This window comes from Equus asinus, chromosome 23, assembly GCF_041296235.1.
Source record: "Equus asinus isolate D_3611 breed Donkey chromosome 23, EquAss-T2T_v2, whole genome shotgun sequence".
NCBI lineage: Eukaryota > Metazoa > Chordata > Mammalia > Perissodactyla > Equidae > Equus > Equus asinus.
Genome location: NC_091812.1, coordinates 66,964,810 through 66,985,212, shown reverse-complemented (window position 1 = coordinate 66,985,212; position 20,403 = coordinate 66,964,810). Strand labels below are relative to the sequence as shown.

Genomic DNA, 20,403 nt, shown 5'->3' with positions numbered 1-20,403 from the left:
TCCTTCCATCCTCCTCTCTGTGAGTTACCAAGGACAGCACTCAGACTTTGCTCAGCTCTTAGGTTAAAAACGTGGTGGAAATAAATGCCTCCTGCATAGTAGTAGGGCTCCTAAAAGTGAAGATGAGCTAACTTTGACTTTTAGCAATGCTGCCATTCTTCTTTGGTATTGCTGTGGAAAGTACAGGATTTCTTTTTTTGTGGGAGGGTTCTTCGGAGGAGACCTTGTGGAAATAATGCCTGTGTTAATTACAGTATGCCAGACCTGTCGTCTTATTTAATCCTTAAAGCAATCATGTAACATAGTAGTTGTTGTTTCTGCTTAACACATGAGGCCACGCTGGCTTAGTGAGTTCTGACTTGCCTAAGATCACACAGCTCAAACATGACAGCAGGGTTGGAACCCAGAACTCACTCATGCTTGTATTGCTGCACAGTTCTGCCCCTGGGTAGGATGAGGGATTCTTTATGTGACAATCCCAGAACTTCCTCGGTCGCAGGAGCTTTGGGAGGAATCCACCAAGTGTGTGTCATTCACACCAGGCTGGAAAGGATCAACCTGTGCCATTTTTGGAACTTGTTTTTAAAAACTTTGTGTCTACCTTTTTTTTCCCATTAGGTGGAAAATCTGTCTGTACCACCTTATACTGTTTATTATTCATTTAGACACATTTCCATGCTTAAACAAGATTGCATGCTTTCCCTCCATAGCTGAGTAATTTTGGTATAGATCATTAGCTTTATTAATTTGCAATCCTGCTTTTCCTTAATTCTTTCTGTCTGAGTTTTAGCAGGAAATGTCTTAAGTAATATTGAGTGTACTTCGTTAAAAACTGCTAACGGTAAACTTACTGAAAATGTAGAAAGCCAGTTATTTTAGGCCTACACAAACATTGAGATCTGCGTGCCTTACATCTTTATACTTTTCGTGAATTCACTAACTTTCTTCAGGTGTTTGCAAGTATTTTTCCTGTATGTTGATTTTTTTTCTTTTTCTCTTTTTCATTGTCCAGTTTATTTCTACAATTTCGGGTGGAAAGATTATGGTGTAGCATCCCTTACCACCATCTTAGATATGGTGAAGGTGATGACGTTTGCCTTACAAGAAGGAAAAGTAGCTGTCCATTGTCACGCAGGGCTTGGTCGAACAGGTAAATTCTAGGAGGTGGTTTTATTGTCTTGTAGCGTATTTAAATATGTAAGGAATAATATTTCCTAATTCTAGAGGATAAATATTTTTCAGAATCCTATCAAAGCTTTGGAATCAAATGGAAGAAGTTAATAAAAGATTTTTGAAGTATCTTAGATAATTTCAGTTACCAAATATTTGTGAGTATTTTTGAATGACTTAGGGTTGAAAACTCATCATATTTAGATAACAGGTGAGTTTCCACAGCTAGCTAAATGATCACTCTGATTTTCTTCTTTAAAGGAAAAAAATCAAGACTTTAATACATAGTGTCTTTAAAAAATGTAGTTTTCCTTAATCAAAATAATAATGAAAATAGCAAGCATTGTCTCACTTGCTATGTTCTAAGCATTTTCCATCTACTACCTTTTTAAGTCTTCAGCAACAACGTGAGTTTTAAAGGAGGTTAAGTAATTTGCTACGTTGGGTAAGTGGCAGAGCCAAGATTTAAATCCATGGCTGTAAGGATTTTGTTTGTGAAGGAGTGTCTATCTGTGCCTAGAATTCTATATAAAAATCAATGATTTTACTTAAAAATGCAGCAGAGTCTCAGTCTTATTGGATGAAAATAGATTCCATAGGGTTGGAATCTTCGTTTTCATCTGGTCCAGCCAGACACCTGAGCTCGACTCTGTCTGTTGTCTGCCTGTGTACCTGCCACGGAGTCTCCCACCTACTCAGGAGCATCTTCAGGACAGGAGTCAGTTCTGCTTGAGATCATCAGCTCTTAGGGTCAAGCCAAAATCTCACCATTCCTGGCAGTTCCTCACAATAGCTCTGCAGATGTTTCATACTTACACTAAAGACCTGCATGTCCTAGTGAAAAAGATATGTTGAAGCCTACCACGTACTGGGAAAACATGCAATTTTTGGAGGTTCTGATTTTCATGTGTAATGAGGTTCGCAAACTTGGTGAATCACACGGATGTCTTTTTATTTGCCTTTTACTTTGATCTTAATTAACTGTTATATTTGCATTAATTGATTAATTATTGCCTCTATTATTCATTTTAATTTGATATTAATTAACAAGACTACATAATGTTTACACTCTTAAGGCTGTTTTCCTTACTATTAAGTGCTAATAGAAAAATAGAGTTATATCACGGTTTGAAGAAAAACATGTATTGGTGTAGAAACAAGTATGGAAGAAGAATTGTGAGGGAAAAAACCAGGTTGTGAATGTGAATAATCTCTAAAGAAGAAAATGCCCAAGTGGGAAGAATGCCAGACTGGAATGTGCCAACAATTGAAGGCAAAGATGGCAGGGGTGGGAAGTTCCAAGAAAGGTGTATAGATTGATTGAATGGAAATTTTTAAGAGCTGTTGAGAGTAGAGAGAAGGAGGATTTACTTTCTTCTATGTTGGAGTTGGGCATAAGGAGGAAAAACCCACTGGATCATCAGTTCATTCAGTCATCCCCCCTCACTCCACACTGACTCATCCCCCCCACTCCCTCACTCATCCCCCCTCACTCCACACTCACTCACTCATCCCCCCTCACTCCACACTCACTCACTCATCCCCCCTCACTCCACACTCACTCACTCATCCCCCTTCACTCTACACTCAGTCACTCATCCCTCCTCACTCCACACTCACTCACTCATCCTTCCTCACTCCACAGTCACTCATCCCTCCTGACTCAGTCATCCCCCCTCACTCCACACTCACTCACCCCTCCTCACTCCACACTCAGTCATCCCCCCTCACTCCACACTCACTCACTCATCCCTCCTGACTCAGTCATCCCCCCTCACTCCACTCACTCATCCCCCCTCACTCCACACTCAGTCATCCCCCCTCACTCCACACTCACTCACTCATCCCTCCTGACTCAGTCATCCCCCCTCACTCCACTCACTCATCCCCCCTCACTCCACACTCAGTCATCCCTCCTCACTCCACACTCACTCACTCATCCCTCCTCACTCCACACTCAGTCATCCCTCCTCACTCCACACTCACTCACTCATCCCTCCTCACTCCACACTCAGTCATCCCTCCTCACTCCACACTCACTCACTCATCCCCCCCACTCCACACTCACTCACTCATCCGTCCTCATTCCACACTCACTCACTCATCGCCCCTCACTCCACACTCAGTCATCCCTCCTCACTCTACACTCACTCATCCCTCCTCACTCAGTCATCACCCTCACTCCACACTCACTCAGTCTTCTTCCCTCACTTGTCATCCCTCCTCACTCCACACTCACTCATCCCCCCTCAATCCACACTCACACTGTCATCTCCCTCATTCCACACTCTGTGATTCCCCCTTTCATCACACTCACTCACCCCCCCCTTACCCACACTCCATCATGCCTCCTCCTCCATACTTACTCAGCTTCACCGTGACAGTGTCTGTACTTGCCCCAGGCTACAGACGTATCTGAGGCTTCTCAGTCAAGCGGATAGGTGCCATATAGACTAGTAAATAGATAAACACCATACAAAATTTAAAAAGTTATAATTGTCCTTAAAATGTCCCTGTATTTATATGGTTTCCTAATACATATTCAAATTTAAAATACTCAAAGAGTATAAATAAATAAACATGTAAGCTTTTCTCATAGCAATTTTCTCTTCTTCACTGTTTAGGTGTTTTAATAGCATGTTACTTAGTTTTTGCAACAAGAATGACTGCCGACCAAGCAATTATATTTGTTCGGGCAAAGCGACCCAATTCCATACAAACTCGAGGACAGCTACTATGTGTAAGGGAATTTACTCAGTTTCTGATTCCTCTTCGCAATGTATTCTCTTGCTGTGACCCCAAAGCACATGCTGTCACCTTAGCACAGTATCTAATTCGCCAGCGGCACCTGCTTCATGGTTATGAGGCACGACTCCTGAAACACGTGCCAAAAATTATCCACATTGTTTGCAAATTGCTGCTGGACTTAGCTGAGAACAGGCCAGTGGTGACCGAAGAAGTGGCAGAGGTCCCCAGCCTCTCTGCCGAAATTGAAAAGACTGTTTCTGCGATGGTTACAATGCAGCTGGATAAAGAGTTACTGAGGCACAACAGTGATGCCTCAGACTCTCTCACCCCCACTGCAGTGACAGCCAATTTTGAGAATCAGGAGGTGATTCTTTCCAGTGAACAAGAGTTTGACCCTCTTTGGAAGAGGCGGAAAGTCGAGTGCCTTCAGCCCCTGACTCGTCTGAAAAGGCAGCTCAGCTACAGTGACTCGGATTTAAAGAGAGCTGAGTCACTTCTGGAGCAAGGAGGGACTCCGTGGACAGTGCCTGCCCAGGTCTTGCCTTGCCATAACCCCAGGCAGCAGAAGCCCATAAGCCATTGTCACTCCCCGCAGACTCCACAACTAGATTTAAATAAGGAAGCACTGGTCCGCAATACCTTTTCTTTCTGGAATCAGACTAAATTTGGAGGCCTGGAAGGACTCAAAGATGACGGGTCCCCAGTTTTCCATAGGAAGAATATTCCGAAGGAAGTACAGCGGAGCAGAACCTTCTCTGGGGGCATTTCAGGTTCACACAGCCCTGGGGAGCCAGTTTCCCCCAACTTTGCAAACATCCCTAAGGAGCTATGCCGCTCTCCCCACCAAGTGCCCCACTGCAGATGTGACGGTCAGGGTGCTTGCTGCCAAGATGGTGAGACTCACTGCGGCCCTGTGGGCTGTGGCTCCAGTCCCAAAGTACGGGCCTCGACTGGACCCAAACCCCAGGACAGCAAGGATCTGTCTGAAGTCGCTCCACACACGGCTTTGCAGTCTGAACTGAGTGTTGAAGCAAGGAGAATACTGGTGGCCAAAGCCCTGGCAAATTTAAATGAGTTTGCAGAAAAGGAGGAAGTGAAAAGGAAGGTAGAAATGTGGCAGGTATTTGTATTTCCTTTCATTATATATGTGTGGGAAATATCTATGTCAGAGCAAAAACGTAATATGTTTCCCCAGATTCATTTGTTATAGGAATTTGAAAACATGTTTGTGTAATACTTAACTTTTGAACTTCAGGTTTCTCCCCCATAATACGAGCCTGCTGTCATAGAAACGACAGACACAGAGCTGTCCTGTGGGTTCCTTCTAGTCTCCATGTGAAAGAAAGCACTTAGTGCTAGCATTTAGCAGGGTGCTTGACTGAGTGAGCCATTGACGTTGATTGATGTCTGTAGCTTCCTTCTTTCTTGCTGGTTTGTGGGACTGACAGACGGATGGACAGCCCACAGCAGACAGCTCTAGAACAGACCTTGAAGTATCTCTAACCTGAGGCCTGGCAGGGAGCCACACTTTGAGAACCACTGACCAGGAGACATAAATGAAATCAGACGAAGCTCTTTTCCAAAGTTCATCAACCCAAGTGTTGAGTGAGGCCAGAGGGACTTGCAACAGATGCCCCTGCTCCGCATCCCTCGTGCAGCCTTCCCAGTCCACCCAGTGTGGCACCTCTGGGGTCCGGGAACACAAACAGGAGTGACCCCAGAGCACGTTTGCGCTGTTAGTTTTACCTGAGAATGGGGTCTTTGCGGTCCATTTCTTGGCTTTTATCTTCATTAGAATGTGAAATTTCAAATTTTAACCCCTTTTTGTGTTGTACTTTCACTAAAAAGTCAATCTTAAATCGGCCACGCACTCTGCCCTGAGTGAGCAGCTGGTCTAGAGAAGAGGCAGGCCTTATACACCTAGTTATCCGACGCGGGTAAACTGCCCACGTGTGGCACTGACCTGGGGAGTGAGTGAGGCCTGGCTCACTGAAATCTTGGCTTGTTGGCCCGTAATCTACTACAGATTATTTGCATAGCTGCTCTTCTGGATTCTACCATTAGTTAAGCAAGGCATGTACACTTTCTAAGAGGGCCAGAACCTTCCAGATGCAGAAGTGGGAAAACCGAGCGTGGAGCCTCCCACCTGCTAACAGCTGGGTGACAGGAGGAGGGCACTCCCACACACGCTTTCTCCGTCAGAACCGTAGGCAGTTCTAAACTATTTGCTTAACAGGTAGTTATATGTATTGCTTTCTTCCAACATGAAGTGTTTTCTTTACTTCCTGCTCCAAACTAAACAAGCCTTCCAGGCAGCAGGTCTTCCCTTGCCTCGCCGTGAGCCACCTTAGTGAGCAGTAGGGCCTCCGGTTTCAGGCGCCCTAGCTCGCAGCCCCCCTTGGCTCAGCCCCACGTGGGCCAGACTGTTTCAGTGAGTAACACATCCAAAAGCATTCTCTAGAGGTGAACACAACCCTTTCATTTGCATGGATTTGCCCTTTTTTTCTTTCCTAGATTTTACTAGGGGCCTTTCAGCAATAAAACAAATCAGTTGGATTCTGGAAAGAGTAAAATGAACATGATCTGAATAGCATAATGCCACCTTTGCCTGTACGAGGCCCCTTCACATCTATTACTTCATGTGACTTGCACAGTAATCCTCTGAGGCAGATGAATATTAGTTACAGCATCTTTGTTAATCTTTACAGTCTTTGTGAATTAAGTATCACAGATGGAGAAACTAAGGGTCACAGCGGTCAAGTAACATGCTCATGGTCACACGGTCCAAATGCAGCAGAGCCAGGATACAGCTCGTGTGTTTAATCCTTCCCATCATCCCTACCTTTCCTAACCCCACTGGTGTCAGAAAACATCATGATGCGATAGTCATTTTACTAAGAGGGTCCTTGAATTGTGTCCTTTCTGCCCAGCTTATCTTCTCATTAGCTACATATAATTGAATAAAAACTATTCTGCTCTGTACATGATCAGTGGGATACAGAGGACTTTACACAACTGAAAGTATTAGCTTATTTATGACTTAATAGAGAGGACCCTGGTGGCATGGCAGAAACATCACAGACTGGGGTAGAGCAGAACTGGGTGAGAATGCTGCTTTTACCCTCTTCTTGCATCGGGCTCTGGGCAGGTTATTGGGCCTCTCTGGTGGGTGGCTTTAAGAACCAGAGAGAAGTCGTGAATTCTGGTTCCTGTCATATTGTAAATATTCTGTAAATATTGGATGGGTGAATGAATGAATGGTAGCAATTATTATGCTTATTACTATTGCAAACATATATTTTATTTACTACCGTAAATCTGAACCCTGTCAGAAATTAAAATTTTTGTCCCACTCTTCCCCTGCTCTCTCTGAAGTTTTAGAATCTGCTTAAATTATGTCCAGGCGTTTGGAGTATTGGCAAGACTTCCTAGTTCTTTCATCCTATCAGATTTCAGGATGCAGGACTTTGTTATTTGTTAAATTCTGCATAGGATTCTAAAAAGGAATTTGAAAGAACTACATATACCATGTTTACCAATGTTAAAGCACTTTTTTGGGGGCACATTTTGAAGTTTCGGTCAGAAGCTTTTCCTTATCCCAGGTTAATTTGCAAATGTTCTCTTAGTTATGTTTTTTCATCTACCATTCTGCCTCATTGTAATAAATATTTCTGTTTTGTTCCAAGGAGCCTGAAAAGGAAGGCTCCCTCTTCCTGGACTGTTCCTGTGGTTTCTCAGTGAGGTGGAGAACCTGGGTTAACTAAGCCCTTCTGTGCACCAGGAGCTTTAACAGACCTCTCAGCCAGTCAGCCCAGTGCCTGTGGGCAGGGTCGCACCTCGCAGACGGAAACTGAGGCTTAGAGAAGTTCAGGGTCTTAGGCCAGTGTGCCGCCTGGAAGTGGGGGGCACTGGGAGGGGTCCCGTTCCTCACCCAGAGCCTGAGACTCACTCTCCTGGACAGCCTAAGGGTCATCAAATGTCAAATGGTGCCTGCCTCCCTCTCCCCCTCTCTGTACCTCTGTCTCCCTCCCTCTCCTCTCTTCTCATCTCTTTTTCTGCTCTGCTCTCCTCTCTCTTCCCTCTTTTTCTTTCTTCCTTTCTTTCTAGAAAGAACTAAATTCCCGAGACGGAGCTTGGGAAAGAATATGTGGCGAAAGGGATCCTTTCATCCTGTGCAGTTTGATGTGGTCTTGGGTGGAGCAGCTGAAAGAGCCTGTGATAACCAAAGAGGACGTGGACATGCTGGCTGACAGGCGTGCAGACGCTGCAGAAGCGCTATTTCTGTTAGAGAAGGTAAAGTAGCTGTTGGACAGTTGATGAAGTTAACTAAGACCTTCAGCACAAGTTTCACACACTAAAAAATCCATTATAAAAAAGAGAATTCATACAGAATCCCATATCTGGGTCTAATTTAAGTTTTTCCAAGGTAAGAGAAGAAATGCAGACCCAGTATAAACATTTAGAAAATACAAAAATAAAAAGGGAAAATACCCATAATCCAAGGAGAGCCACTTTAAACGTTTTCAAGTCTTTTCTTTCAATCTTAGTAGATAAGTTAACTTGGTAAAAATCATTTCACATACAATTTTATGCTTCATTGTTGCTCAAAATTATAACATAGGTATTTTTCTATGTTTACTGTAAGTTTTTCATAAATGTTAACTTTAATGGGTGGGTAATGCTCTACCATGGGGATATGTCATAACTAACCACTTTTTCACTTTCAAGTATTTGTTTCTACTTATTTACTATGGACATATAATGTGAGAAGTATGGGATGGGTTGGAATATGCACTCATTTGTATTTCTTAAAAAGGCACATGTGTCATATGTACATTTATGTATATAATTTATATATGTATAAAATATAGAAGAAAAAATATTGTTCCTTTAGGGAACAATAGTAGGAGACAACGGATCTAGGAAGGGAAGCAGACTTTTCATTGTAGATCCTTGTATACAATTTATTTTTAACCATATAGAGATATTGTTTTCATTTAAAAATAGGCTTTGTTTTGTTTTATGAAATAGTGTTATCTCATAATCTACTCTAGTTACCTACTGTGCTGCAGTGTAAACATCTCGTTGTTTCCAGTTCATCTATGACTACTACACACACAGACACATGCACGCACACACACAGAGACACATATAGACAGGCACGCACAGACACATGCTCAGTTGTGTGATGCACGTCTTTAAAGATCAGGTTTTTCCTGCGTCTAGAGTCCTTTTCTTAGGCTGTATTCTCGGGAATTAAATTACAGAGAGGAAAAGGAGGGATGTAAGGGAGATGGCTAACCTTTGTTGGGTGGCAGTGGGCCCAGGCCCTTGCTAGGTCATAAATTCCATTTTCACCTTTGTTCATCTCCATAGCCCGGAGAGGTCGAGGCCTCGTTTTACAGAAAAGGGAAAGTGAAGCAACTTCCCCAAGGTGCACAGCATGTATCAGAGCAGGATTCAGATTCAGCTGGCTCTGGCACAAAGCTTGTGCACTTTCTGTCACATCGTCCTGTTTCATCATCATTCACTCTCACCCTTATGTGTAGGAACTTTACATTATTTTGGGGTTTTTACTTTTTACTTCAATAGGCATCACTGTAATGATCATTTGTGCTTGCAGGTCTGTCTGCTTTTCAGATTATATCCTTACAGTAGCTTTCCAGAAATGAAAGTAGTGGCATGTTGCTCCACTGGTAGAGTTTCCCCTTTGCTTGTCTAAAGTGAACAACCCCAGGAGTCAAGTTGGGGACACATTCCTTAGGGGCCTCCCCCCTTAAGTTCCAGCATCTTCCTGGAGAGCTGTGCTATCTCTCTTTCCACCCCTTCTCCCTCCATGGCGTCTGCAACAGGTAGGGCACGCAGGTACTGAGTGCTGGGTGCCCCGCTGACCAGTCCACGTCTTGCCGTGCCATGTCAGCATCTACTAGCTGACTGAAACAGTTATGTCTGAAAACAACAAGAGTGGCTTGTCTCTTTAGTTCACTGTAAGGAAGACATTTGGTTTGAAATTGCTCTTATCTTCAGATTCAGTTGTACTTCTTGTAATAACTAAACAGCTTTGATTTGATCTCGTGAAAGCCTTTCAGACTGTACTGACACGTCACAGGAGACTCTAGTCGAGCCTTTGTAGATGGCTCAGTGTCTGAGGTTGTGAGCATTTGGTTGCAAACCAGTCCCTGGCTCTGGAGTTGCTTTGAGTTTATTCCTTGAGGCATTTTTTCAAACAACTTGTTTGATTTTGATTTCTACAAAAGCAGGGTCAGCAGCAGACTATACTTTGCGTGTTGTGCTGCATAGTGAGCCTGCAGACGATTCCTGTGGACGTGGAGGAGGCCATCCTTGCCCGAGCCATCAAAGCTTTCACTAAGGTGGGTCCACTCTTCCCCCTTCAGACTGCAGTCAGCATAGTCTTTGTAAACGACAGTCCACAGGCCACCAACCTCCTGTAAAATAAAACTTGAGCTGTGTTTCCTCTTGATGGAAATATGTGTTTGACATTTCTTGAAAGTAGTTGCAGACTTTTGGCCAAAGAAATATCAGTTTCCTAACAGTCATATTAGAAAAAGCTGAACTGTGGGATTTTGAAGGAGAACATTGGAACAAAGAGCTTTTATAGAGAAACAGTTGAGTGTTGAGAAAGTATTTTTAAATCATGTGCCTAGTAGGCGTCAGAGAGTCTTCTTGTTGAGCCACTTCTATCCTGGGTCTAAACAAGAAACTGTCTATTGAGAATTCAACATCCAGCGCTGACGATTCGGCTCTGTGTCCTGGTTGGCAAATCCTAAGCAAAAAGTATCCTTTCTCTGCATATCCTTTTGGCTTGCAGCAATCTTTCTGAAGAAAAAAGCCAGGTTCACACCAAGAGAAGCGTTCCCCTCACACCTTCAGCTAACGTATTTGGTATCTCTCATGTGTGATATGAAAATGTCATTAAACAAAGAACTCAGCTTTTCAGTGATAGCACCTGTGATAAACTTTAATGGTAATAGCAATTATTATTTGTACTCATTCACCAATTTCCTCCCCCCTCCTCTCTTTCCAAAATGACGTCCTCCTTGCTGGTTTTCTTGTTCCTCGTCTGGAGCTTTATGGCACTAACCCGCTCTGCACCCTCCCAGTCTCTTCTGACAGTTTCCAGAGTCAGCGGCTCAAACCCAATCAAGTGATCCTTTACATCTGTGTTAGCATTTTCATGGACTGAGAGGCTGCCTGCCATGTGGGGAGGGTTATGGTTTGATGTTTAACAAAGTAAACAATTCAAACCATTATTAATGTTAGTAAGTTTTTGTAGATAGGATAGGCAATATAATGGCTAAGATAAAATTAAATTTCTGAATCTAATTGAAAAAAAGTCCTTAATATTCTTTCTGAAAGCAGTAGGAATTCTTTACAACTTCTTTTGGCCTTTTGGGGGATACTGATGAACAGTTAGAAATACCAGTTGTTCCAAACCTGTCTATAAGAATGTTAGGGTACAGTTCCTGGGTCTCTCCCCTTGTGCATAATCTTATGGGTAGAGGCCCTGACAGTCCTTGGTCCGGGCTAGCTCTTCAAGGAAGTCTGTGCAGTGTCTGCTTCCACTGTAATAAAGGTCATGTTTCCCTTCAGGCCTGAGCTTAGCTGGCTTGCTGCAGCCCCCTCATCAAACATTGGGATTGCCTAAGCTTGGGGTTCCTCAGCTAGGATGCAGACCCCTTGCTTGTGCAGCCTCCACCTGTGCCCCTCAGTCTCAGACCCCTGGAATGTAGAGGGCAAGGGAACCTGTGTGATTATGAAGCATATGCTGCCTTCAGTCATAAAGTTGTTTGTTTCTAGTTCAGCAGTCTCCTGTCTCCTGCCAGTGTCCACGAAGCTGGCAGACGAACTTGTTAGTGTGTGAGCAGGGTGAAATCTCAGACTCTTCCCTCCCTCTGCTCCAGGAGGAGGGGGTCCCTGGCCAAATGATCCTGATCCTTTCCTAAGGAGTCACACATTTCTTTGGGGATGGGACTTTGGGGAGGTGTAGTGATTGCTCTGGTTCTCTGTCCTGCTATCACTCCTGACCCTGCAGTATGAGGAACTTGGGCAGACAATCAAAATATGTATACATGGTGCCTTCCCACCATGGGCAAGGACACTGGCTTTATGGAGGTTTTGATCTGTGCCAAACATGCTGTCGTGCTTAGTACTCACAGAAATCCTAAGGTGGGTAGTAGCGTGACCTCTCTTACAGGGAGGTTAGGTGTGACCTGAGGCTACCTAGCTGGCAAGTAGAGAGTCAGGCTTCCTGTTCAGGTCGCCTCAGGGGTCTTAGTGCAACACTTAGAGCAGGTGTGTGCTGTTTTCTTAAGGAGACCTTTCTCTCACACCATCAGTGATTAGTGTCTGGATTAAAACTCACCTCACATCACTCTTGACTTGCTTCATGATGGTGTATATGAGTGTACTACGTATCCAGGCACTAGATTTAATTTTTTTAGTTTTCATTCGTAAGTTTGGTATTGACATGACTGGCAATTCTAATAGAATCTTTCAATTAAAATTAATGTGTGAAATATATTGTGTGTACTTTTTATATGTATAATTTTGTTTATAAGTCATACTTTTTTCTTTACCCCCTTTCTTTTCTCTCAAAATAGAAACTGGTTAAAATCCTTCTAACAGTGTCCTGAATATAAATTTTCTTTGTCACCAGGTTAATTTTGATTCTGAAAGTGGACCTATAGTTTACAACACCCTGAAGGAAATATTTAAGCACACACTGGAAGAAAAAAGAAAAATGGCTAAAGACAACCCTAAGCCCAATGTTTCGTGAAGCTGACTTTCCCTTGTGGTGAAAGGTTTCAGACCTGAAGATCCAGGCGGCATTTTTGTGCATAGGTGAACAGGTTGACGTGTGGTGCTGCTTCGTCTCATAGCACTTTATTTCAGATGCTCTTGGTTTGTGCTAAGAATGCTTGTTCCTGTTTAGAGGAATTATTTATTTTAAAATATCCTTGAATTACATTTTTGTGTTATAAAGTTGGTGCCACTTTCTCTTATTTATTTAACTGAATTAATATTGTTGTATTAATATTTTAAGTATGTGGTGTTTACATCTTTATTCTTTTTGACATTTTGGAGAAAGTTGTAATGCTTCTTTCCAAAACAGTTATTTTGTTGATGGACCTCTTCCTAGAGTTTTTACCAAACAGATAACTTTAGTAATAAACCTTCACTGTATATCCATCCCCCTGACACATGGCCTAAGGAAGTCACCTAGTGTCTTAAAGTGTTTTATATTTGTTAATAAGAAGGCTGTTGATACAACATTTTTAAAAGGTTTTTAAAAATTTTTGAAATTTTTTTGGTTTTTTCTTTTCTTTTATAAATATGGCAAAATGTTTCAAAGTGTATTATTTTTCAGAGTGATTTAGTTTTACGTTAAAGCATTGACTGGAGGTGGTTGGGATTTTTCACTTGTAGGAAGTAGACTTGTTCTCTATCAGGCCTCCAGACGACCTTGCCAACCCTGCTGTCACAGGAGGCAGGAGGGGTTCTCAACACATCAAGCCTTATTCCCACTCCCATGGGCGGCCGCACAGCCAAATAGCATCCTCACAGAGAAAGCAGAGTCAGTGGCAGGCGGTGTGGGAAGCTACCCTGAACTGAAGCAGGACTCCACAGAAAGGTTAGTCTCGCAGGGACAGGCTCTGTGCAGCCCCACTGTCTCCGGCACTGCAGCCACTCTCCAGAGGCAGCTGTCCCTGCTGACGGTGTGATAGCGCGAGCGCTGGCCCACACCTCCCAGAACCGCCGTTCCCTAGATCCAGTGCCTCAGGGCCCTATCTTTGGCTGCTTTTTTACTGTAAGAATTAAGATTTTTAAGTTGAATTTGACCCACATAGATTGCATTTACCCTACTAGCTTTAGATATGAAGTAACCGCCTAAGCTAGTTCCTTGTAGACCAAACTATCAGTCAGCAATTGAAGCCATACCCATTATCTAAATGAATATGTGGGGGTATCAGAGGCCAAGCCACAGAGAGGATAGTTTTTCCCAATAAAGGTGATATTAAACCTATTTCAAACTAAAGAACCTACTACTTAATTGTAAAGACAGAATTTCAGGGGAAGCAAGACTAATTTACAGAAAATGAAATTGCTCCAACTCCTGCATTTCCAAATCAGGCTTTAGCACATCAAATATATTCTAGTTATCATCAGTCTTACTAACTCTGGTGGCAAACCCTAAATACCGTTTTCTCCCACACTGTTTGAATTTTCTTAGGAACTAAAATCCAGTGAAGTTTGATGAACTGGATTGCCCATTTCTGAAATTTCTCATTTTCAAGTGCCTGACCTGGGAAAGAAGAGGAGAAAATAATTATGTTTTATCCAAAGGTACATTGCAAAAATATGTTTTTTACTCAAAAAGATGTTAGTCTTTGTCTCAGTCATTCTCACCTGGGCAGGTGCCACCATGGCTCATTTGATAAGTAGCTGTTGGCCTGTGTATCTGAAACAGTCTTTTCAGACTAGAGGATAGAGATAGTGGGAGAAATTAATCAGGCTGTATACAAATATTGTATTTATTTGAATAAAAGTGGAAAGAACAACCCATAACCCTCGTCTTGTGCTTCTTTAGCTTGGTGCTTCTGAGATCCTGATGAGAAAAATGGAGTTTTGTGATTAAGTTTTCCTGATGAGCAGACTGAGTTTTGGGCTGAGTAGTTAGCTAGCCAGACTCTAGTTAGTGCCAGCTCTGTTGATCCAACATGACCAAGCTAGGGGTACCAGGACAGGAGAGCTCTAAGAGGAAGGGGTGAGAAAATCTCCAGGCCAACAAGACTCCTGCTTTCCTATATTTAAATGGGTGAGGAGTTCTTTGTAGCCCAGAGGTAGAAATCCACTTACTGGAAGAGGTCACGGGGTTGCAAAATTGGGCTCAACAGAAGTGGGAAGGGCCAAGTGCACACGTTCAGAACTTACTGCCACGGCTGGGCACATGTGTTGTCTCACTTTACTTCTCAGCAGACTGACTGAGAGAGCAGTATTATTCATACTCGCCTGATGAAGGAATCCCAGTCTGACTGACTCTGGACCACACTCTCCTCCCTCCTGAAGCCGCCTGCCGGTGGGGCTCCTAACCAGGTGGAGCTGCCCCGCACTGAGCGCCCCGTCGGGGACTTGGAGGCCCTTTTGGCAGAAGACTACTCACAGCATTATAGAGCATCACATTGTTCATACTTCAGCGAAAATATCCCATGTTTTTTGTCCTCTGGAAAATGTTGAGCTGGCTCTGTTACTATCATATGATCTCTAGCATATCACTCTTAGGAAGTGCATGGTTTCTTGCCACTCTTGGTTTTTCCTATTTCAGAGTTTGCTGGTGCTCTCTAAGATGCGGTGCTGCTGGTTTAGAGGTTGCTTGATCTACATGCATAAGTCAGAAATACTGTGCTGGTCTGCTTAGTCACAGCTTCAGCCAGCTTCCCAGATTTGTCTGAAAAAGAGTATGTGCTTTCATCGCTCTGGTTTCCATAAGAATAACCATATATCATACTTCAGTAGAGGTAAAGTTTCTCTATTTTCTCTTAAATGGAGAATGCCTACTCCTATACTTGGGTGCTGTTTCAGGCTGCTCTCTAGGTGTCTGAAAAAATGTCCAGAGGCACTGTGTTGTAGAAACAGAGTGGGATCTTTGTTGTTGTTGTTGTTCCAAATTAATAAGCATTGATATCTTTTCAGTGCAAGTAAGTCAAGAATGACATTCCCTTTAGTGCTTTTTATTTTCATGAATGTGGCCCAAGATTAGTGCCTTACCTACAGGAGCTCTTCTCGATGCTAGGTGGTTGAAAATTGTTTACAGGTAAAACGGCAGGAGAAAAATTCTACAAATCCTGTTAGGCAGCAGTGCATGATTTTTTAGTTATGCTTTCAGGCATGAGCTGATCTCTGATCAGCCCAACACTGACAATAAAACTGATTTATGAGCAGTCACAATGGAGCCATTCGGCGGTGGAGCTGTGGCAAGCCTTCATTCTGAGCTATCAATTAAAACATCCAGTCACTAAAAATAATGCCCCAATAAGACATCATAAAACCTTTTGCACTGAAAATAAAAGTTTCATACATTCTCTGCAATTCATATCACAACACAAGGCTGTGGGGCCCTTGCCTCCTGGCTTTCTTGATTAAAATGAAAAGATGTTTTACTCTTAAGATTGCTTGTTAGGAAGAAGCTACATTTTGGAATTGGTTCCTCCTCAGGTGACCATTTGATCATACTCTGTAAATACTCCTTGGTTTTGAATTAGTGAATTGCTTTATCATTTTCTTTCTCTTAAAAATAGAACAAACTACTCAGACATTGAATTAGATTGAACCATATGAAATGGCCGTTTCTGCAGGTCAAAAATGATGAAATACTGGCCATTTCATATGGTTCAACCTAATATTTAATGTTCCTGGGACTTGTAGGTGACATTTCCTGAATTATTTTAGCAAAGTTTAGATTAGATGATCAGTTACTTTCTGAGAATATCCTGTATGCTCACAGTAGAGTTCTAATACAAGTGGAAGAGACCACTATGAAACTTAGATTCTTTCAGCAACAGGTTTGTGCCTTGTCTGTGCTTGGCCCTCTGCTGATGCTGAGGACACCCAGGAGTCACTTACTCAGTCATTCATCCCTCCGTCAGGAGCCAAGTCTAGTGCGTGTCCGCATCCGCCACGTCACTTGTCCATGCCATCTTCTCCCTCCGTCAGCACCCTTGTTGAGTTCTGCGTTGGCCGCCACCCAGCTGCCTCCTTCAGCCCACACTTCCATTCTTTCTGAACAATAATGAAAGAACTAATTCTCAACACTTTATCCTTCGGCTAATTCCAAATGTCCTTCAAAACTCAGCTTTGATTCCTTGGAACAGAATATGTGCTAATTAACTCTGTTAAATGTAATGAAATTCAACTACCTGCCTACCCCACAGACCAAGGAGGTAGGGAGGTGTTATGGGCTGAATTATGCCCTCCTAAAATTCATATGCTGTAGTCCTAACCCCCCGCACCTCAAAGTGTAATTGTGTTTGGAGATAGGGTCTTTGCTGAGGTAGTTAAAATGAGGTCATATGGGTGGACCCAAATCCAATGTGACTGGTGTGCTTATAAGAGGAGATGAGAACACAGACACACATAAAGGAAAGACCATGTGAGGACCCAGGGCAAAGACAGCTGTCTACAAGTCCAAGAGAGAGGCCTCAGGGGAGACCAGCCTTGCCAACACCTTCATGTTGGACCTCCAGCCCCCAGAACTGTGGGAAAGCCACAGTCTGGTATTTGTTACACAGCGCAAGCTGACTGAGAGGAGGAGACAAAAGTCCCAGCTCCTCCTCAGGGCTTCCACTGTACCTGGTATGTTTCTCTGTAGTTTTACCTCAAACACCATGTTGCTTGGTTTTTCCTGTTTTTAAACTTTACATAAATTGGAGAATGCAATGCATCTTCTCCTGTGACTTCCTTTTTTTGTTCCACACACTCCTCACATTTACCCATGCTGATGTGTGATGCTGTAGTGCCTGTGTGTTCACTGCTGTGGATTCACCACCTTTGATCCTTTGACTTGTGATGGACACTAGGATGGTTGATATCTGTACATAAATATAAACACGTGGGTGCACACGTGCAAGTTTCTCTAGGTTGTGTAGCTCAGAGTGGAATGTACGGGCTTCAGGGTATGTACATGTCCAGTTTCCCAGCAATGACAATATTTCTAAATATGGTTGTACCTATTTGCACTCCCAGCAGTGGGGAAAGAGTTCTTATTGCTCCACATCCTTGTCAACACTTAATACTTTCTGAGTTCTTGATTTTCACAGACCTGGTTGGTACGAGATAGTGTCCTGATGTGTTATCTTATTATGTGTTTGGCACCATTTGTGTATCCTCTTCTCTCACGTGCTTGCTCATGTGCATGTCTGTTTCTCGTAGGACTTGAACACGTGCTGCTGTGTTTGTTGGCTTTTCTTTCTTTTCCTCCATGGACCTGCCATATCTAGTGTAACGCCTGGCTCATGGAAGGGACTCAACAACTGTGAGTATAAGAAAGGGGAGGGAATAGAGGACAGGAGGGGGGAGCTCTGACGTTGTACTCCCAGGTTAAGAGCCCCCATGCAGACTTCAGCTCTGGCCGAGATGGAGGAGCACCCTTCCTGCAGGTCCTCATTTTACAACTAAACAACCCTGGACATGACAGCAAAACCACAAGCATAGAAGACCAACAGGTGGAAAGAAGGTGGTGGGCAGCCAAGGGCCTGGGAGCTGAAGGGACACCACTGTGGGGTCCCCTGAGGTCCCTTATGCTCCCGCTGCAGACAGGGCGCAGCGGAAGCTCTGACCTGGGACTGTCAACAGGCACAACAATAAAGTTCCAAGGGACACCTGTCCCCCAGGAAACAGGACCAGGAAAAGGGCATCCTGACACCAGAAGACCCTTCTGACAGCACCTGCTCCAGCCAGACATCAACGGGGAACCACCGCCTCTTGCACCGTCCTGTCCTCCCAGTAGAAGCAGGTGGTGACTCTGATTCCCACCACGTGGTGTTACTGGACAAGTGGGGGCAGATATCCATCCCCACCTGGCAGAAGCAGGATGGTGAGCTCCAGTTCCCCCACTGTAGTGGGAGGGTGGGTCAGCAAGTTGAGACCCCACTCCCACTGAGCAGCAACAAGACTTATGGCAATGGAGGCAGGCTGGTTGCACTCCAGTTACTGCCCTTGCCACCCTGGTGTCAGTGACCCAGAGGGAGCTGAGCTCCCACCCCCACCCCCACCAGGGACCAAGGGGACTAACTGAAGTGGTGCAAAGCAGGCCTGGTCAGCAGTCCAGCCCCTCCCCTATGCCCACCCCTATCCCCATGTCAGTGGGGCCCAATGGGTAGCTGGGCCTCCACATCCATCCAGTATGGACAAGACTAGGAGGGTGCAAGGGGAAGCTAGTCGTGACTCCACTTCCCTTAATTTCGGGCAGTCAAGTGTCAAGGAAGTGCAAGGCAGGACGTGGCAGCCTTTGTAGTTGGCATGCTGCCTCCCCACCCTCCTCTCCCCTGACATTAGCAGGGCCTAGTGGGCAGCTGAGCTTACACCACCTGGAGGCCACAGATGCTGCAGGAGGTGGGAGAGAACTGGGGTGCTGAACTGCCCCTCCCACCCCCCCCTCCATCCCCTGGTCTGCAAGGAGGAGGCAGAGTGAGCAGCACTGAGCAGATATACCCACCCAGTCCCCATGGCACACCCCAACAGGGACTCTTCGTTACAAAGTAGCCAAAGGAAGTTCTCCAGACAAAAGCAAATGATAGAGGGCGAGGCTTGGAACTTCAGAAAGGAAGAAAGGACACTGCAATGAGCCTGGATAATGGACTGTCCTCATAAACCTATTAACTCATACCTAATGGTTGAAGCAAAACCTTCTCTGATATAGTGTCTAGTGTGGACAGAAGAAATACTAGGGCAATTAGATGTAGAAACAAGGAGCAGAGTATGTAGGGGCATGATCAAAATAATGTTTCTCTACTTCATTCAAAGCAGTGAAACATCAGTGTCAACAGACAAGGCACAGTTATCCGCACTGAAGGCATCATGCAAGCAACATGCTCAGAAACTCTCATCCATCAAGGTGGAATTTTAAAACAGTCCAAGTGACCCACAGGAAAGTAAGAAAAGAACAGAATGAGAAGCAGAACACAAATAATGAAATGGCTGACTTACACTCTGACATATCAATTACCTTAAATCAAGTGGTCTGAGGAATAAATGCTGTCCACAAGAAACTCACTAAAATGCAGTGTTATAGATAGGCTAAAAGTAAAATGATGGGAAAAGATACATCATGCAAGCATTAACTTTTTTTAAAGCAGGAATGGCTCTATTAGTGTCAGACAAAGTAGACTTTAAAACAGAGGAAATTACTAGAAACATTACATAATGAGAAAGGAATCAACCCACCAGGGACACATAGTCCTGAATATGTACACACCAATCACCAGGGCCTCCAAATTCATGAAGCAAAACCTGATGGAGCTGGAAGGAGAAACAGACAGAGCCACAGTTAGGGCTGGGAGTTCCAACACACCACTCTCAGCCTCTGAGAGACTACTAGACAGAAAGTCAGCCACGCAGCCGAAGCACTGAAACACACATATGACACACACACATGCACACACTCTCCACACGTGCCCACCCATGCACATGTGACACTGGCTCCTACACACACATGTGAACATGCATGCACACACACACAGGCACACGCAACCCTGGTTCCTATGCATCAATTGTGACTGGTTTGTCTCAGGGCCCCTTTGTTATCGTAAGAATCTTTAAGTTCCTCAAAGAGCTTTTGCTTATGTGTAGTGTATCTATTAATATTAGAAATTAAGACAAATTTCTAAAATAATTCATATTGAAAGAACATAAATCCATTCAGTTCTTGTTAACATAAATATCTTTGTGAAAAATAACTATATATTGCAA

The 20,403-nt window shown here is 43.8% G+C and overlaps 1 protein-coding gene across 31 annotated transcripts in view; it reads left to right on the top strand.

Moving 5' to 3' along the window:
• Nucleotides 1-20,403, top strand: part of PTPDC1 (protein tyrosine phosphatase domain containing 1) — a 71,947-nt gene that overhangs the window by 48,328 nt on the left and 3,216 nt on the right. For 6 of the 31 annotated variants that reach the window (XR_011497310.1, XR_011497312.1, XR_011497311.1 and 3 more), the window contains 6 exons: nt 1,013-1,150; nt 3,795-5,038; nt 8,026-8,211; nt 10,176-10,289; nt 12,596-14,283; nt 14,914-15,572. Coding sequence is in view for 7 of the 31 variants with exons in the window: in XM_070495609.1 (XP_070351710.1) it covers nt 1,013-1,150; nt 3,795-5,038; nt 8,026-8,211; nt 10,176-10,289; nt 12,596-12,715 (1,802 nt within the window). In the remaining 24 variants the exon portion in view is untranslated. Of the gene's footprint in view, nt 1-1,012; nt 1,151-3,794; nt 5,039-8,025; nt 8,212-10,175; nt 10,290-12,595; nt 14,890-14,913; nt 15,573-17,865; nt 18,530-19,458; nt 19,587-20,403 lie in introns of those variants that run through there. The other 25 variants (XR_011497313.1, XR_011497314.1, XR_011497306.1 and 22 more) reach the window with 18 other exon arrangements.